Below are 20063 nucleotides of genomic sequence, written 5' to 3'. Positions count from 1 at the left end.
TCCTCTGGGTGCTCCGGTTCCCTCCCACAGTCCAAAGATGTGCAAGTTAAGTTGATTGACCATGCTAAATTGACTGTAGCATCATGGGAATTAGCAGAGTAAATACGTGGAGTTAAGGGAATGGGGCCTGGGTGGGATTGTGGTTGGTGCAGACTTGATGGGTTGAATGGCCTCCTTTTGCACTGTAGGAATTCTATGATTCTATGACAGAGCGCAGATATTTCTGAGTGCAGTTGGGCTGGAGCAAATACAATGACAGGGAGGGCCAGGCCACAAAGGAATTTGAAGACAAGAACAAGGATTTTAATATTGAAATTTTGCTTCTTCAGGAGCCAATAAAGGTCAAAGAGCACACAGGTTGTAGGTGAAGATGACCTGATGTCAGTTAAGACACACAGGACCAATTACAGGAAGCAATGTGTTTTACCAGTAATCATCTCCTAGAGAAACCTAGTTCTCAAAAGGGACCATCATAAAATATACATTTTACCATAAGCACACAGGCCATCACAAATATTTTGTCCCTAAATTAGCATTGATACAAATCTATCTAATCAGTTCTAGTAACAGATAGGTTTAGGGATTGTATCAGGAATAGGTCAGAAATCTGCTTAGACCATTACCATGCTATTCTTCACTCTATGCTCCTGTTCCAATCGCAAAATCATTTGAATTTTCAGTGATTTGACTCTAAACTTTGTTCTAAGAGTAACTAAACATGAAAGAGGCAACAACAACATAGTGCTTTCAATGTAACAAAGTGTCCAAAGCACTTCACAGGAGCATTATAAAAAACTTTTGACACCGAGCCACAAAACACAACAAGAGGACAGAGAGTAAAATGCTTTGTTAAAGAAGTAGGATATAAGCAGCAGCTTAAATAAGGAAAGAGAGATGGCAATATGAGAGGTTCAGGTAGGGAATTTCAGAACTTCAGGCACAGGCAACAGAAGGCATAAGCCACCAAAGATTGCTCAAGAGACCAGATGATACAGTGGTTAGCACTGCTGCCTCACAGTGCCAAGGACCAGGATTCAATTCCTCCCTCGGGTCACTGTCTGTGTCGAGTTTGCACATTCTCCCCGTGACTGCGTGAGCTTCCTTTGGATGCTCCGGTTCCCTCCCACAGTCCAAATATATGCAAGTTAAGTTGATTGACCATGCTAAATTGACTGTAGCGTCATAGGGAGTAGCAGGGTAAATATGTGGAGCTACGGGAATGGGGCCTAGCTGGGATTGCAGTCGGTGCAGACTCAATGGGCTGAATGGCCTCCTTCTGCACTCTACAAATTCATAGGAATGAACTATTCACTGGCCTCCTCCCTTTCTCACAGCCTAAAAATGGCAGCAACAATACAATTTGGAGGAAACATTACTTCCCTACTTAATGTAGTTCCAGCAGTTTTAGGAAATACTCGTTGTGTTACGGTGTCCTCTGGAAACTTAATTTCTATTTTTAGCAAGAATTTTTGTTATTATGTAGCAATAAGGGAATAGAAAATATATTTTAAAATCATGCCATTCCTTTAGAATTTTCCAGTCAATGTATAGGAATAGCAGATGAAAAAAATAAAAAGGATAAGGTACAAATCTGAAAGAAAATGCTAGAAATAAACAAATCAATCAATCAGTACCTGTCATATCAAAACATGACTTAATAACCTATCTTTATCTTACAGAGGGTAATTGTCTCTCTGTGCACTTCCAGCAGTTTCTGACTTGGCAGACAGAACTGGCACCACTGCCTGTTATATCTCATTTTAAATTCTGTAAATTAAGAATTCCCCTAATTAGCAATTGAAATGCAAACAGACTTCATTCATTTAATGCTACTCTATACACTTTATTTTAGTACTAATTTATACGTTTTTGTTTTGTTTGACACTATTTTATACACTTTAATTTGCATAATACAATCTTATACTCTTTAGTTTGTTTCACAGTATTTTGTATACTATATTCTTCCACAGTATTTCTTACACTTTATTTTGTTTGACACTGTTTTATACTTTCTATTTTGTTTAATACTATTTATACTCTATTTTGTTTGACACTACTTTATACACATGTTGTCTGATCTCTTTATAGTCTTTAATTTGTTTGACACTACTCTATGCTCTTTATTTTGTTTAATATTATTTTATACTCTATTTTGTGCTCAGTTCTAGATGCATCTGCCTTGCCCATACCATCCCCTCTCCTATTCCCAACTGTTGGCATATACTTAATACATTCACAGCTAAAGTGAAAATTGTTGGGTAAAGGAAAAAAAACTCTTTAAGCTTGTGCACTCAAATATTTTAAAAGTTATGGAAATATGAACATTCATCAGGTTGTCTGTGTTCATCACCCATAACAACAATGAGTATTATCTGTGAGTGCTAGTACCAACTTTTACACATTCTCCTCATATCTGCGTGGGTTTCCATCAGAGTGCTCTGGTTTTCTCGCACAGTCCAAAGATGTGTGGTATAGGTGGATTGGCTGTGCTAAATTGCCTGTTAGTGCACGGGGATTAGCAGGGTAAATACATTGGTTTGGAGGGATAGGGCTTGATGGGATTGCTGTTGGCGCAGACTCAATGGGCCAAATGTCCCCCTTCTGCACTGTAAGGATTCTACGACCTTGTGAAGAAAGTTATTGGAGAAAAAGGCCCCTGGTCTGTCCTCAGTGTTTCTTTTACAGATAATGATCAGGACTGAATTACTTTCACACAAGAATATTTCTTTCTTTTCGAAAGATTGGACAACTAGTCATTAAACATACTTCTACAGCAGATTGCTAAAAAGAAATAAAGGGGCAGTTGATGGATTTACCTTTCCCGTCTTCCTTCAGTGTGCTCGTAGAGTCGATTTGCTCCACCATCAGCACAAGCACGAACAACAGCTTCAAAAACAAACAGAAGAATAAACCAAAGCTGAACATCAGCAACTTTACATTTGACTTTTGGAAACAGAAGCTTTAAATGATACGATCAAATACAAAGAGTGCAGCAATTTGGGCTGCACAGATCCAGGGTGATCATTAGTGGCTCCTCAGAGATAACAAAGTGGCTTATTTTGTTCTGGGGCTACAGAGAGATATAGTTTCAACTATGTTAAGGATCTTACCCAGCCAAGGTCCAGATTTAAAATATTTGTATTTTAGAAAAATGCACATGTGAGGTGTCAATCCATCACAAAGTTCAGAAATATAAAGCAAATTTTCAATATTCATGTTATACTCTAATATTAAGGATAAGTATGAGGACATGTGAATGAACAGGTAAATTGTGGTTGGCCACAGCACAGTACATAATAAATGACAGATATGACCAAATTATGGATTCCAAGGATTTCTCAACAATCCACCCAGACATTTGTTAAACTGTGAGCCAACCAATCTCACTGAAACTCCATCTCTCTCACAAGGCTTTCTAATCTTCACTTTTGCAGATTCTTCCTTGGAAATCTCACCATTAATCTCTCCAACTTCAACAACAGCCCATGGGGTTTCAGTCACACCTTCTAAGATTTTGTTCCCCTGAACCCCTGAGTGCACTCGAACACTAGCTCACAAGCATAATTCCAGCTCTTAGGCTGCGGCTAGCAGAACACCAGTGCTCTAATGAGGTGCTTCACCCCCGAGGGCCCTTTTTATTTAAAGTTTGCTGTCCACAGTCCTTTTTTAATTTGTAGCCTGTTTCTCTGCTCTTTACACTTACCTGAGACCTGTTGCTGTTCCTTTGTCCCTGACCTGGGATACTTGCTGGCTGACAGACTGACTAACTCAGACTGTTCAGTGAGCCTTGAATGTTCCTGTGCCTTATCACAACACTTCAAGAGGGTCCATCCTTGTTAGGAGGCAAGTAATGTAACAAGCAGTGTACCATCCTAAGCATTAAAAATTACAATCTCCATAGACTACAAGCTCACATGGCACCCCCCAGACACAGAATGCATGGATTTCATAACAAGCTTGCCAACTAGAAAAAGACACACTTATCCTTCCTATCTGCTTTTTGTTAGTTAATTAATCTTTGATCCATGCTAATGTGTTTTCCCCTTACACCATTGAATCTTAGCTTTTGTAATAACCTTTGATGTGACATCTTAGTAAATGTCTTCTGGAAATCCAAATTCACCACATTTACAAAGATCCCCATACATCTGCCTAGCTTGTTGCAGCCTCAAAAATCTCGAATACGATCTGCACAGATAGTAACCCAAACCAGGAATTGACCTGGGTCCCTGGAGCTGTGAGGCAGCGGTGCTAACTACTGTGCAACCCCACGGTAATCTGCCAGGCCTCCTTCGTCAGTACCTTCCAAGCCTATGAACTCTTTCTACCTAGACAGACTAGGACAGCAAATGCATGGGTACACCACCACTGCAAGTTCTCCTCCAAGCCACAATCATCCTGACAAGGAGTCAAAAACATAGACTCTCTACTCACCAGCACTGTGGGGGACAATATACTATATAGACTGCAGAGGTTCAAGTAGGCAGCTCATCACTTAAGGGTAATTGAAGAGAAGCCATGAAAGTGACATCACTGAATATTTTAAAGGCAGAGGTAGATAAAGCCTTGTGAGGTAAGGGAATCAATGGTTATTGGGGGTAGATGGAAATATGGAGCTTGAAACATAAACAAATTAGCCATTATCTTTGATCAGCTCTTCCCCCACCGGCTGTAATTCGCCTACTTCTTGTTACTGATTATGGATTTACAGCATTTAGCTCATCACTACATGGACTAGAAGTGGAGTTAAAGACCTCAAATAATGACCTCCCAGCCTCAAAATGTGGTTTTGTTTTTCTTCTTCCCCAACTTCCCTGATCCCTTTTCTACTCTTGATGAGAGCTCTGACTGTGATGCATTTTGCAATTCACAAGCAGCCTTCAGTACTTGGCACAAGTAACTTACCTTAGGTTCCAAAACTTGTAATTCTCTTCCAAGTTCCTGAATTTGTTTTTAGTGCTAGCTTTCTGCATGCCATTTTAAATGAAAAGATTTAAAAATGTTGCACAAATCACACACGGTGGTACAGTAGTTAGCACTGCTGCCTCACAGCAGTTCGATTCCCAGCTTGGGTCACTGTCGGTGCAGAATCTGCACGTTCTCCCTGGTCTGCGTGGGTTTCGTCTAGGCCTTCCCACAGTCTAAATAATGTGTTGTTAGGTGCACTGGCCACACTAAACTCTCCCTCAGTGTACCCAAACAGGCTCTGGAGTGTGGTGACTAGGGGATTTTCACAATAACTTCATTGTGGTGTTAATGTAAACATGTGAAACTATTAAATAAACCTAAATTCAAAACTTCATATTTGCAAGAGAATAACAAGGTAAAATTTGGCATTTTGAAACAAAAATTACTTTTCTTTTCCTCTTTCTCTTTTCCAAATGATGGATATTTTAAATGAGTTCCACCAAAATAAAATATGTTATGGGATTCTTGAAAGTTTAATTGGTGCAAGCATCATTTTTCATGCTTAAACATAAACAAAAGATACTAGAACCTACACTGTCCACTCAAGTTTGATTGATGATTATTATACTCATTGAGATGATTGATGAATTTACCTCAAGTCCATTAGATCAACACAGTACAAGAGTGTTGGTACACTGCACACTTAGCTGAGAGTTGGACAAAATCAGCTGAATTTCTATCTTTTATAGTTTTCTCATAATAACAAATTCCTTTTAAGTGCAAATATGAAAGGGAACAGAAATTAATTAGAACGTGGTTGGATTGTAATCCACAGTTGAATATCCTGTCAAGACTCAGACATGAATAATGACCAATTTGGGCTGAAATTTCAGAGGACAACCAACATCTGTGGAATTGTCCCCAGCAAGTAATCAATACTTTCAGGGCAAGAGACAGGGAAGTAAAACTGTTAAAGAAAATTATCCTGGGAAAAGAAAAAATATGATTTAAAAAGTAGGACATTGTAGATATAGATGTAAGGTTCTTAAATTGATTACAGAAGTAGAAAGTACAAGTATTAATCTCAGCATGACTACAGATCAGAACAATTTTATTTTTCAACTGAGTGGAACAGAATTCCAACAACTCAGCTAATGCATTGATTAACTCTTGTCAAGGCAGGATGAAAAGCTGAGTAAGAATGGAGTTTAAGTTTATTCAGGTTAGCCTAAACTTCTGTAATAAAATACTTCTTGGAAAACCTTGCTGCTGGGCACTTGAAAATGCAATTTGGTCAAAGTTGACTAGCACAAATATAATGTTACACTGACATTTTGAACTTTTTCTAGCTATCTTAGTACTACAGGTTAAGTATCTGTGACTTTAAGCTCTTGAAGGTTTTGCCTGTGGGTTGGTTATGTTCCAAATGAGAAAATTTAGTAGAAAATATAAATTAAACAAATTGAATTGAGTCCATTGTGGGGAAAACTGTATAATGTCTACAGATGAAATTAACTCAATAGACTAAACGACAAATTCTTCTCCCATTCCTTCTTGCATTCTACCACATACAAATCGAAGTATTTAAATGAAAATTTTCATGCATGCATCTCATTCTAAAGAGGCAATACAACCAAAGTTTTCATGTAACTTCAGTGACCCTCATGAAAAGAAATTCAGTTTTTCTGTGTCTTTTAATTATAAAAGAGCGCAGTGTGATTAGATGCCATCACTGTCACTACTAGGCTGATGGGCTGAAAGTGACTATACCTGTAGCCAAGCTTATTGCTCAATCACAAATAATTGTTGTTTAATTCACTGTCATACAATTATATAACCCTGATTTCACATAGTCTAATATTTCCACATTTAACAAGATGGTTGATTGTGATATCTTAAGACAGCTACGGATAAAACAAAGGTTATCATAAAGTCACAAGATTTCTGCTGTCACTTCACAAGACTTTCAGTAAATACAGTTACCCTTTTGTTTAATGTTTTGGAGTGGTAATTAGGCTAAATTAGAGCACACACTTCACATAAATAAGTTACTGTTAGAAATACAGAAAATAGGAGCAGGAGCAGGCCATTCGGCCCTTTGAGTCTGCTCCAACATTAATTATGATCATGGCTGATCATCCAACTGAATAGCCTGATCCTACCTGCCTCCTTTGATCCCCTTCATCCAAGAGCTATATTTAATTCTTTCTTGAAAACATAGAATGCTTTGGTCTTAGCAAATTTCTCCTCATCTCAATCCTAAAAGGATTATTATCCTGTATCCTTAAACTATGACTCCTGGTTCTGGGCACCCCCACCAATGGGAACTTCTTTCCTGCATCGAACCTATCTAGTCCTGTCAGAATTTTATAGGCTTCTATGGGATTCCACCTCATTCTTCAGAACTCCAATGAAAATAATCCTAACTGATTCAATCTCTCCGCTTATGTCAGTCCCACCATCTTAACTGCATACAATATTGCAGGTGAGGCCTCACCAAGGTCCTGTATAATTGCAGCAAGACATTGCTGCTCCTGTAATCAAATCATTTCACTGTGAAGGCCAACATACCATTTGCCTTCCTTAACACCTGCTGCAACTGCATGCTTAGATTCAGCAATGGGGACCGAGGACAGGAAGGTCCCGTTGTATACTCTCCACTCAACTTGTAGCTATTCAGATAATAATATCTTAATGTTTTTGCTACGAAAGTGGATGACCTCATGTTTATGCACATTATATTGCATTTGCTATGTATTTGCCCACTCACTCAACTTGTCCAAATTACATTGAATTCTATTGGTGGTTACAGTCTCTAGGTCCTCTTTACCTCACTTATCTAGGTGGCATTTGCTGCTTCTGGGTCCTATTTTCACCCACTCTTCTCGATAATGGTTACTGCCTCTAGGTTGTCTTTTCACCCACTCTGTTAATTATTGTTGAAACATTCTTTCAATTAGCTAATAAATTGTTCAATGTAAGAAATGATAGTTTGTGCCTCAGGGTGTTTGAATACAAGTAAACAAATAATGGGACACATTTGAAGTATAATTTATTGCAAATCTGATTAAAAAAAAGGCATTGCTTTGTTTCTACAAAACGCATTAGAATACGAGTTAGATTCTTTAAACTCTCCATGTAATGTGTTCATGATGATTTTACGCAACACAAACAGTAGTTGAAATAGAAAAGAAAGATCCGAAGATACGGATTTGCAAAGTCACAGAAAATGCGCTTTATTTTCTAAGATCAAAATAATATAAGAGGGGAACTCTATTGTGTTTGTCAAGCACCATTGTCCATTCTGCAATCTTTTTTGGCTGTTTCTCATAATTTTTAAAGTACTTAACCATTAACCCTTATTAAATGTTTTTAAATTTTCCCAACCTGCAACACGTAATTGCATCACAGTGCCGGGACCTGGGTTCGATTCCCAGCTTGGATCACTGTCTTGTGTGGAGTTTGCACATTCTCCCTGCGTCTGCGTGGGTTTCCTCTGGGTGCTCCAGTTTCCTCCCACAGTCCAAGGTTGTGTAGGTTAGGTGAATTGGTCATACTAAATTCTGTGTACCTGAACAGGCAGCAGACTGTGGCGACTAGGGGATTTTCACAGTAACTTCATTGCGGTGTGCATGTAAGCCTATTTGTAATTAATAAATAAATTTTTAAAAAATGTTTCTAGTCCTCTAAGTCATGCCCAATTCGTTTACAAGGGGTTCAGTGTAATGTATCCAAGTTTGTTGGTGATATGAAACTAGGTAGGAGACTAAGGTGGCAATAGATGGAGGATAATATTCACATTGGGAGGAAGAAAAAAGATAATAGAAGAACACTTAATTAAAAACAAACATTTTTTAAATGGTGGAAAACTATTAAATACTGGTGTTCAGAGAAATTTGGGTGTTCCTATATCCAAGACATGGAATATTAATATGCAGGTGCAGAAGGGTAAATAGTATGCTGTCCTTTATTGCAAAGCAGTTGTTGTCTTGATTTATTATTGTCACATGTATTAGTATACAGTGAGAAGTATTGTTTCTTGTGTGCATACCGTTCATAGGGCATGGATCTAGGTAGTTGTGTTGTCTGATAGTTGGTGGATCTGGTGTTGTAGACTTTTTACTGTTCTTAGAGAGGGAAAAAAGAGATGCAGAATGTAGTGTTACAGTCAGAGCTGGGTGTCGAGAAAGATCAACTTAATGCAAGGTAAGTCCATTCAAAAGTCTGATGACAGCAGGGAAAAAGCTGTTCTTGAGTCAGCTGGTATGTGACCTCAGACCTTTGTATCCTTTTCATAACAGAAGAAGGTGGCAGAGAGAATGTCCAGGCTATGTGGGGTCCTTAATTATGCTGCTGCTTTTCTGAGGCAGCGGGAAGTGTGGACAGAGTCAACGGATGAGAGGTGGATTTGTGCTACATGAACAGATTGGGCTACATTCACAACTGCATAAGACTTATAAAGCTGTGTTGCAATTGTACAGGCCTTTGACAAGACCACATCCAGAATACAGCATACAGTTTTGGCCTCTGTACTTCGCAAGGGATATATTTGCCTTAAAGGAATATACAGCAAAGTTTTACCAGACACTGGTGAGAGAGTGGCCTATGATTAAGTTCAATGGCCCTATGCTCACTGAAGTTCAGAAGAAAGAAATGATCACTCATGGTAACACTTAAAATTCTGAGAAGGCTTGAGAGGATAGATGTTGAGAGGCTATTTGTCTGATTGAAGAAAGAAGAAGCACAGTCTCAAGGTGAGGCACTTGTCATTTAGGACTGAGTTGAGAGATATTTCTTCACTCAGGATTCCAAATCTGTAAAATGTTCCATCCCAGAAAGCTGTGAATGCTCAGTAGTTGAGTTTATTCAGAGTTAAAAACTATAAAGTTTTGGACTCTAATGGAATCAGTGTGTGTGTAAGGGGTCAAGCACGAACATGGAGTTCAAAATCAGCAAGGATCTTATTGAATTGTGGGAGCAGGCTCAAAGGGCCAAATGATCTTCTCTTGCTCCTTTCTTTTATATCCTTACATTATTTCCATTCTCAATACAATCCTGAAATACAATTTTTATTTGTATTTTCTTTCCACATTTTCACTCCATCCATTATCTTAAGCATTTACTTCCTCCACACCAATGCATCATAGCTACAGCACATGCAATCTATTAAATTCACTACAACAACTCACCAATGTTTCTTCAACCTGTGACTCCCTTCAGCCCGACTCCAAAAATATATTCCTATTCCTAAATCGTCAATAGGTCAAAATCTTGGAACTCCTACACCACACAGACTATAACTATTCAATAAAGTGGCTCACCGTCAACTTCTCAAGGGCAATTAGAAATGGCAATAAAGACTAACTAACATTGCCCAAATTCCATGAACAAATTCAAAAATAAGTTACCTCCATATGTTTGGATTTTTGACATTCTTAGTATTCCTTTAGTTTAGCCAACTTTGCTAATACTTTAATATATTAAGTGTATTGTCTTGCTCTTAACCACCTAAGGACTTGCATCCCATCAAAAATGCATCCCTTTTGTAAATATTGAAGCAAAGTATTGAGATATAGTACATAAGAACATAAGAAATAGGAGGAGGAGTAGGCCATCTAGCCCCTCGAGCCTGCCCCGCCATTCAATAAAATCATGGCTGATCTGTCGTGGCTCAGTTCCACATTTCCGCCTTCTCCCTATAACCCTTAATCCGTTTGCCTATCAAAAAATTATCAACCCGCGTCTTAAAAATATTGAGTGAGGCAGTCTCCACCACTTCAACGGGCAGAGAATTCCAGAGATTCACCACCCTTTGAGTGAAGAAGTTCCTCCTCAACTCTGTTCTAAACCGCCCCCCCCTTTATCCTGAGGCTGTGCCCTCTAGTCCTACTGTCCTTTCTGAGCGGGAAGAGCCTCTCCACCTCTATCCTATCCATCCCATTCAACATCTTATACGTCTCAATGAGATCTCCCCTCATTCTTCTAAACTCTAACGAGTACAAGCCTAGTTTAATCAACCTCTCCTCATAGTTCAACCCCCTCAACTCCGGAATCAGCCTAGTAAACCTCCTCTGCACTCCCTCCAAGGCCAAAATATCCTTGCGTAAGTGCGGCGACCAAAACTGCACATAGTACTCCAGCTGCGGCCTCACCAGTGCCCTATACAGCTGCAGCAAGACCTCCCTACTTTTATATTCAATCCCCCTCGCTATGAAGGCCAGCATCCCATTAGCCTTCCTGATCACCTGCTGCACCTGCAGGCTGGGTTTTTGTGACTCATGCACAAGGACCCCGAGGTCCCTTTGCACCGTAGCATGCTGCAGTTTTTCACCACGTAAGTAATATTCCTACCCAAGTGGACAACCTCACATTTGCCAACATTAAATTCCATTTGCCATTTCCTGGCCCATTCGCCCAGCCTATCTAGATCCCTCTGCAGACTCTCCACACCCTCCGCACAATTTGCCGTTCCACCAATCCTGGTGTCATCAACAAATTTCAACACCATACACTTGGTTCCCTCCTCCAGATCATCTATATAAATGGTGAACAGCTGAGGCCCCAGCACCGACCCCTGGGGCACTCCACTAGTCACCAACCGCCAATCCGAATAGCATCCATTAATCCCCATTCTCTGCCTCCTATTTGACAGCCAATCCTCTATCTACGCTAACACCCTACCCCCAACTCCATGCTCCCTGACCTTCTGCAATAACCTCTTGTGAGGCACCTTGTTGAACACCTTCTGAAAATCAAGAAAGACCACATCCACCGGCTCTCCTCTATCCACCGCCCTAGACACATCCTCATAGAACTGCAACAAATTTGTCAGACACGACTTCCCCTTAACGAAACCGTGCTGCGTCTGCTCTACCAAACAATTCTCCTCAAGATGCCTCGCTATTTTCTCCTTGATCACAGATTCTAACATTTTTCCTACAACAGACGTTAAACTAACCGGCCTATAATGCCCCGCCTTTTGCCTGCCACCCTTCTTAAACAACGGCGTAACATTAGCTGTTTTCCAATCTTCCGGCACTTCCCCGGAATCCAGCGACGTTTGGAAAATAATCACCAAGGCATCCACTATCACCTCCGCCATTTCCTTCAGAACCCTTGGATGCATTCCATCCGGTCCTGGGGACTTGTCCACAATCAGTCCCTCCAGTCTGTCGAGCACCGCCTCTCTAGTAACAATAATGTCATTCAGGCCCTCCACTCCTACCATCTTTCCACCGCTAACATTTTGAGACGTGTTGTGGTAAATGTTGCATTATACTTGAGAAACAAAATGGTACATTTGGGTCTCTGGTGTTTAAAGCTTTCCACCATTTGGGTTTTCCTCTGTCATTTCTTTATCTGTTATAAACTTATCCAAACATCAAGCCCAACTGGTCTAATCATCCTTCAGCTGCTTCATCGATAACATTTCTTCAATCATAAGCTCAGAGGCGGGTTGTTAGCTGATGATTGGACAGCATTCAATACAATTCACCACAGTCACTGATGCAATCATTGCCTCAGACAACATGGAGACTTGGGCTGATAACTGGCAAGTAAATTTGTGATGCCGGCGTTGTTCTGGGGTAAGCACAGTTAGAAGTCTCACAACACCAGTTTAAAGTCCAACAGTATATTTGACAGCACTAGCTTTCGGAGCCTCAAGCTCCTTCTTCAGGTGAGTGAGGACTTATATTCACAAACAGGGCATATAAAGACACAAACTCAATTTACAAGATAACAATTGGAATGTGAGTCTTTACAGATAATCAAGTCTTAAAGGTACAGACAATGTGAGTGGAGAGAGGGTTAAGCACAGGTTAAAGAGATGTGTATTGTCTCCAGCCAGGACAGTTAGTGAGCTTTTGCAAGTCCAGGCAAGTCATGGGGGTTGCAGATAGTGTGACATGAACCCAAGATCCCTGTTGAGGCTGCCCTCATGTGTGCAGAACTTGGCTATCAGTTTCTGCTCAGCAATTCTGCATTGTCTTGTGTTGTGAAGGCTGCCTTGGAGAACGCTTACCCAAAGATCAGAGGCTGAATGCCCCTGACTGCTGAATTGTTCTGCAACAGGAAGGGAACACTCCTGCCGGGTGATTATAGAGCGGTGTTCATTCATTCGTTGTCATAGCGTCTGCATGGTCCCCACAATATACCATGCCTCGGGACATCCTTTCCTGCGGTGTATCAGGTAGACAACCTTGGCCAAGTCATAAAAGTATGTACCATGTACCTGGTGGATAGTGTTTTTACATGAGATGATGTTGATGATCCGGCATGTCTTGCAGAGGTTGCTGTGGCAGGGGTGTGTGATGTCGTGATCACAGTTCTTCTGAAGGCTGGTAGTTCGCTGCAGACAATGGTCTGTTTGAAGTTGTGCAGTTGTTTGAAGGCTAGAAGCGGGGGTGTGGGGATGTTGGCGAGATGTTCATCTTCATCGATGACATGTTGAAGGCTCCGGAGAAGATGTCATAACTTCTCCGCTCCGGGGAAGTACTGGATGGCGAAGGGTACTCTGTCCACTGTGTCCTATGTTTGTCTTCTAAGGAGGTCTGTGCGGTTTTTTGCTGTGGCATGTCAGAACTGTAGATCGATGAGTTGAATTCGAGTCTTTACAGGTAATCAAGTCTTAAAGGCAATGTACATCTCTTTAACCTGTGCTTAACCCTCTCTCCACTCACATTGTCTGTACCTTTAAGACTTGGTTACCTGTAAAGACTCACATTCCAACCATTATCTTGTAAATTGAGTTTGTGTCTATATATGCCCTGTGTGTGAACACAACTCCCACTCACCTGTTGAAAGAGCAGTGCTTCAAAAGCTCGTGCTACAAATAAACCTGTTGGACTTTAACTGGTGTTGTGAGACTTCTTACTGTGCTTATCCCAGTCCAACGCCGGCATCTCCACATCATGACCTCCACTGCCAACATACCAATACATGAAAACTACTCCATCTGCAAGCTCCACTCCATGGCATATGCCAGACTGTCTTAGAAACATGTCCTGTTCCTTCATCATTGCTGAGTCAAAATCCTGAAACTCCTGACAGAAAGGCACTACACAACACTTTCTTGAACTGATGTGGTCCACAACCCATTTTTTAAGGGCAATAGAAGCAGACAAGAAAGATGAGCCTCGCCAATGTTGCCCTACTATACTCCTTATACACCTACCAACTCGATTTTCAAGTTTGCTGACAACACCACCATTATGGGTTGGATCTCAAACAATGATGAGACAAAGTACAGGAATGAGATAGAGAATCTGGTGAACTGGTGTGGCAACAATAATCTCTCCCTTAATGTCAACAAAATGGAGATTATCATTGACGTCAGGAAGCATAAAGGAGAACATGCCCATCTACATCAACAGGGACAAAGTAGAAAGGGTCGAGAACTTCAAGTTTTTAGGTGTCCAGATCACCGACAACCTGCACTGTCTCCCCGATGCCGACACTATAGTCAAGAAAGCCCGCCAATGCCTCTACTTTCTCAGAAGACTAAGGAAATTTGGCATGTCATCTACGACTCTCACCAACGTTTACAGATGGAAAATATTCTTTCTGGATGTGTCACAGCTTGATATGGCCCCTGCTCTGCCCAAGACTGCAAATAACTACAAAAGGTTGGAATGTAGCCCGTCCATCATGCAAACCAGCCTCCAATCCATTGACATTGTCTACACTTCCTGCTGTCTCGGCAAAGCAGCCTGCATAAGGCCCCATAGCCTGCACTCTCTCTCTTCCACCCTCTTCCATCAAGAAAAAGATACAAAAGTCTGAGGTCACGTATCAACCGTCTCAAGAACAGCTTTTTCACTGCTGCCGTCAGACCTTTGAATGGACTTATGTTGCATTAAGTTGATCTTTCTCTTCGCCTGAGCTATGATGGTAACACAACATTCTGCACTTTCTTGTTTCTTTTTCTATGAACGGTATGCTGTGTCTGCATAGCACACAAGAAACAATACTTTCCACTTATGCTAATACATGTGACAATAATAAATGAAAGCAAAATCAAATCAAAACATCCTATGAACAAACTCACAAATATATTCCCTCAATATGTTCCAACTTGTGGGATTCAGGTTCTTAGTATTCCTTTTGTTCAACTAACTTCTCTAATACCTCACTTATTTACATCATGGGTATTGCCTTGCTTTGAACCAATTAAGGATTCACATTTCACCAAAGACCCATCTCTATTGTAAACACTGAAGCCAAGTACTGAGATGAGCACATGAGTATTAGAACATAAGAACATAAGAAAATAGGAGCAGGAGTAGGCCATCCAGCCCTTCGAGCCTGCCCCGCCATTCAATAAGATCATGGCTGATCTGTCGTGTCTCAGTTCCACTTTCCCACTTTCTCCCCATAACCCTTAATCCCCTCTCTTATCAAAAACCCATCAACCCGCATCTTAAAATATTTAGAGAGGCAGCCTCCACCACTTCAACGGGCAGAGAATTCCAGAGATTCACCACCCTTTGAGTGAAGAAGTTCCTCCTCAACTCCGTTCTAAACCGCCCCCCTTTTATCTTGAGGCTGTGCCCCCTAGTCCTACTGTCTTATTTGAGCGGGAAGAGTCTCTCCACCTCTATCCTATCCATCCCATTCATCATGTTATAAGTCTCAATGAGATCTCCCCTCATTCTTCTAAACTCTAACGAGTACAAGCCCAGTTTATTCAGCCTCTCCTCATAGCTCAACCCCCTCAACTCCGGTATCAGCCTAGTAAACCTCCTCTGCACTCCCTCCAAGGCCAAAATGTCTTTGCGCAGGTACGGTGCCCAAAACTGCACACAGTACTCCAGCTGCGGCCTCACCAATGCCCTATACAGCCGCAGCAAGACCTCCCTACTTTTATATTCAATCCCCCTCGCTATGAAGGCCAGCATCCCATTCGCCTTCCTGACCACCTGCTGCACCTGCAAGCTGGGTTTTTGCGACTCATGCACAAGGACCCCGAGGTCCCTCTGCACTGTCGCCTGCTGCAGTTTTTCGCCCCGTAAGTAATAGTCCTTCCTACCATTCTTCCTACCAAAGTGGACCACCTCACACTTGCCAACATTAAATTCCATTTGCCATTTCCTGGCCCATTCGCCCAGCCTATCTAGATCCTTCTGCAGACTCTCCACACCCTCCGCACAATTTGCCGTTCCCCCTATCTTGGTGTCATCAGCAAATTTCGACACCCTACACTCGGTTCCCTCCTCCAGATCATCTATATAAATGGTAAAAAGCTGAGGCCCCAGCACCGACCCCTGGGGCACTCCACTAGTCACCATCCGCCAATCCGAATAGCACCCGTTGACCCCCACTCTCTGCCTCCTATTTGACAACCAATCCTCTATCCACGCTAACACCCTACCCCCAACTCCATGTCCCTCGACCTTCTGCAATAACCTCTTGTGAGGTACTTTGTCAAACGCCTTCTGAAAATCTAGAAAGACCACATCCACCGGCTCTCCTCTATCCACTGCCCTAGACACATCCTCATAGAACTCCAGTAAATTTGTCAGACACGACTTCCCTTTAATGAAACCGTGCTGCGTCTGCTCTATCAAGCAATTCCCTTCAAGATGCCTCGCAATTTCCTCCTTAATGACAGATTCTAACATTTTACCCACCACAGACGTTAAACTAACCGGCCTATAATTCCCCGCCTTTTGCCTGGCACCCTTCTTAAACAACGGCGTAACATTAGCCATTTTCCAATCATCCGGCACTTCCCCGGAATCCAGCGACGTCTGGAAAATAACCACCAAGGCATCCACTATCACCTCCGCCATTTCTTTCAGAACCCTCGGATGCATTCCATCCGGTGAGGCATTATATGGTAAATGTGGCATCATGCTGCAGAGAAACATAGCAACTAGAAGCAGGAGTAGGCCATTCAGCCCTTTGAAACATCCATTTTGATTACAGCTGATCATCAAATTCAATATCCTGATCTCATCTTCCCCACATATCCTTTGATCCCTTTAGCCCCATGAGTTGTACCTACAGATACATATAGAAAAAAGTTCTTTAAAGTTTATTTATTAGTCACAAGTAAGGCTTACATTAACAATTTATTGTGAAATTCAAGAAGGTGAGTTTGGATCTATGGTGATTACAGTTCCACATGATTGAAGTTTTCCTCAGTAATTTTTTAATCTGTTGTAGACTAATCCAACTATCTAACTCAAAACTTCTAAATCTATGGGGTCACAAGCTTACCGTCCTCTGAAGAAAGAATGACGATTACAGAGACGTTTGGAATATTTGTACGCTGAGTTGGTGTAGACAGAGGCAGGTGAGTATAGCTGAGTTACTGACTTCATGCAGGAAAAACAGGTTTAAGTGAACAGTCACTACAAACATTACTGTGTTGTTGCTCCTCTTGTACAAGCTCATTTTCTCTGACTGCTTCACAGGCACTGAGAACAAGACTAAAGGGGTGGGAGGGCTGAATGATGGGCTGATTACAGTGCAAGAGAAAGACAGGAGAGAAACTGATTACAGTGTGTGTGTGGGGGAAGTGGAGAGTGCAAAGGGATTTATTAGAGCAGGAGTGGAGGGGGGGAAGTAAGAGAAGAGGGGATGATTTCTGTCCGTGTGGGGAAAGAAGAGGGGCTCTGATTACAGTGTTTGGGGGGCAATGGAAAGGAGACAGTGTCTGATTAATGGAGATGTGGGGGAGTGACGGTGGAGTGGGAGCTTCAATAAGTCTTCTGTCACTGAGGAATATGGACAGATTGATTGAAAACTACATTAGAACAAAAATAATAACATTTTTACAAAGTATTAAAAAATTTTAATTTACACAGTTGTCTGATGTATACATTGATCCATAGTATGCAATCTTAAATAATCTTATGCTGCTTAATTGCTGCTTTGTTCTTGCTGATGTCTAGGGTCATGTTAATTTTCTACTGTTAAGACAGGGGTCATTTTGGAAAATAGTTTGGAAAGCACTCATCTCACCCAAATAGTCTCACCATCTTCAGCTGCTTCAGCAATGACCTTTTCTCAAATGTAAAGTCAGAAGTGGGGAGATGTTTGCTGGTGATTTCACAGCATTCAGTACCTTACAAAAACTGAAACAGTTTAATGCTTAGTGTCACAACTAGGTTTACATTAACACTGCAACGAAGTTACTATGAAAATCCCCTAGTCGCCACACTCCAGTGCCTGTTCAGGTAGACTGAGGGAGAGTTTGGGCAGGTGATGGCCGAGTGGTATTATCGTTAAACTATTCATCCAGAAACTCAACTAATGTTCTGGGGACCCGGGTTCGAATCTCGCCGCAGCAGATGATAGAATTTGAATTCATTAAAAAATACTTGGAATTAAGAATCCACTGATGGTCATGAAACCATTGTCGATTGTCGGAAAAATCCATCTGGTCTACTAATGTCCTTCAGGGAAGGAAATCTGAAGTCCTCACCTAGTCTGGCCTACATATGACTGCAGAGCCACAGCAATGTTGACTCTCAACTGTCCTCCAAGGGCAGCCAGGGATGGGCAATAAATGCTGGCCAGCTAGCAACGTTCACGTCCCATGAATGAATTAAAAAAAATTAACTTGGCAAATGCGCCTAACCAGCACATCTTTTGGACTGTGGGAGGAAACCAGAGCACCCAGAGGAAACCCACATAGACATGGGTAGAACATGCAGACTCAGCACAGACAGTGACCCAAGCCCAGGAACTGAACCTGAGTCCCTGGTGCTGTGAGGCAGCAGTGCTAACCCCCATGCTGCCAACCATTTCATATGTGCAGTAAGGCCTAGGCAACTTTCAGACTGGAATAGATAAGTGGAAAGTAAATTTTGTGCCATACACATGCCTTTCAAGTGTCAGGCAATGACCATTGAAGGGACAGATCAAATCACTTTGCTTTGACATTCATAGAATCCCTACAGTGCAGAAGGAGGCCATTCAGCCATTAAGTATGTAGCGATCACAATCCCAGCCAGGCCCTATTCCTATAACCCCACGCATTTACCGTGCTAATCCCCCTGACATTAGGTCAATTTAACATGGCTAATCCATCTAACACACATATCTTTAGACTGTGGGAGGGACCCAAGAGGAAACCCACACAGGCACGGGGAGAACGTGCTAACTCCATACAGACAGTGACCTAAGCCAGGAATTGAACCTGGGTCACCTGTAGAAGGAGCAGTGCTCCGAAATCTCATACACCTGTTGACTTTAACCTGTTGTGAGACTTCTTTAGTGTGCTCACCCCAGTTCAACACTGGCATCTCCACATCATCATCTACAAGGCAGGAGTGTGACAGGGAATTACCTCCACTTGCTTGGATGAATGCAGGTCAACAACACTCCAAAACCTCGACACTAATCAGAACAAAGCGGTCTGCATACATCCATCAATTTAATCATTCACTTCCTCGGCTACCAGCGCACAGTGGCAGCACTGAGTATCATTTACAATTTGCACAGCAACAACTTGCCCAGCCACATTTGACAGCATCTTCCAACCTGTGACCTCTACCACTTAGAAGAACAAGGGTTTCAAAGTTTTAAAGTTTATTTATTATTGTCACAATTATTAACACTGTGAAAATCCCCTGGTCACAACACCCCGGCGCTTGTTGGGTACACTGAGGGAGAATTTAGCATGGCCAACATACATAACCGGCATGTCTTTCGGACTGTGGGAGAAAACCGGAGCACCCAGAGGAAACCCGTGCAGACACAGGGCAAATGTGCAAACTCCACACAGACAGTGACCCAAGCCAGGAATTGAACCCGGGTCCTGAGTGCTGTGAAGCAGCAGTGTTAACCACTGTGCCACCAGAAAGACACATGGGAACGCAAAGCATTCAAGTTCCGCTTCAAGCCACACACCATCCTGACTTGTTCACAGAATCCCTACAATGCAGAAGGAAGCCATTTGGCACATTGAGTTTGCACCGACCACAATCCTACCCAGGCCCTATCTCCATAACTTCATGCATTTATCAGAGCTGGTCCCCTTAACACTAGTCCCCCTGACACTATGGGGCAATCTAGCATGGCCACTCTACCTAACCCGCATATCTTTGGACTGTGGTGTAAAATCCTGGAAGGACTGCAACGGTTCAAGAAGTCATCTCACCATAGCCTTCTCAAGAGCAAATCAGGATAGGCAATAAACTTGC

General features: G+C 41.8%; 1 protein-coding gene across 11 annotated transcripts in view; it reads right to left on the bottom strand.

The window, feature by feature from the left end:
* tpk1 (thiamin pyrophosphokinase 1) overlaps positions 1-20063 on the bottom strand; it is a 360013-nt gene that overhangs the window by 204731 nt on the left and 135219 nt on the right. For all 11 annotated transcript variants that reach the window (XM_080209334.1, XM_080209377.1, XM_080209387.1 and 8 more), the window contains one exon: positions 2817-2886. In XM_080209334.1, coding sequence (XP_080065460.1) covers positions 2817-2886 — 70 coding nt within the window. The remainder of the gene's footprint in view (positions 1-2816; positions 2887-20063) is intronic.

This window comes from Carcharhinus amblyrhynchos, chromosome 2 (genome assembly GCF_965287045.1).
Source record: "Carcharhinus amblyrhynchos chromosome 2, sCarAmb.v2.hapA, whole genome shotgun sequence".
Lineage (NCBI taxonomy): Eukaryota > Metazoa > Chordata > Chondrichthyes > Carcharhiniformes > Carcharhinidae > Carcharhinus > Carcharhinus amblyrhynchos.
Note: the sequence above shows the minus strand (reverse complement) of the source record. Positions and strands in the feature narration are given on the sequence as shown.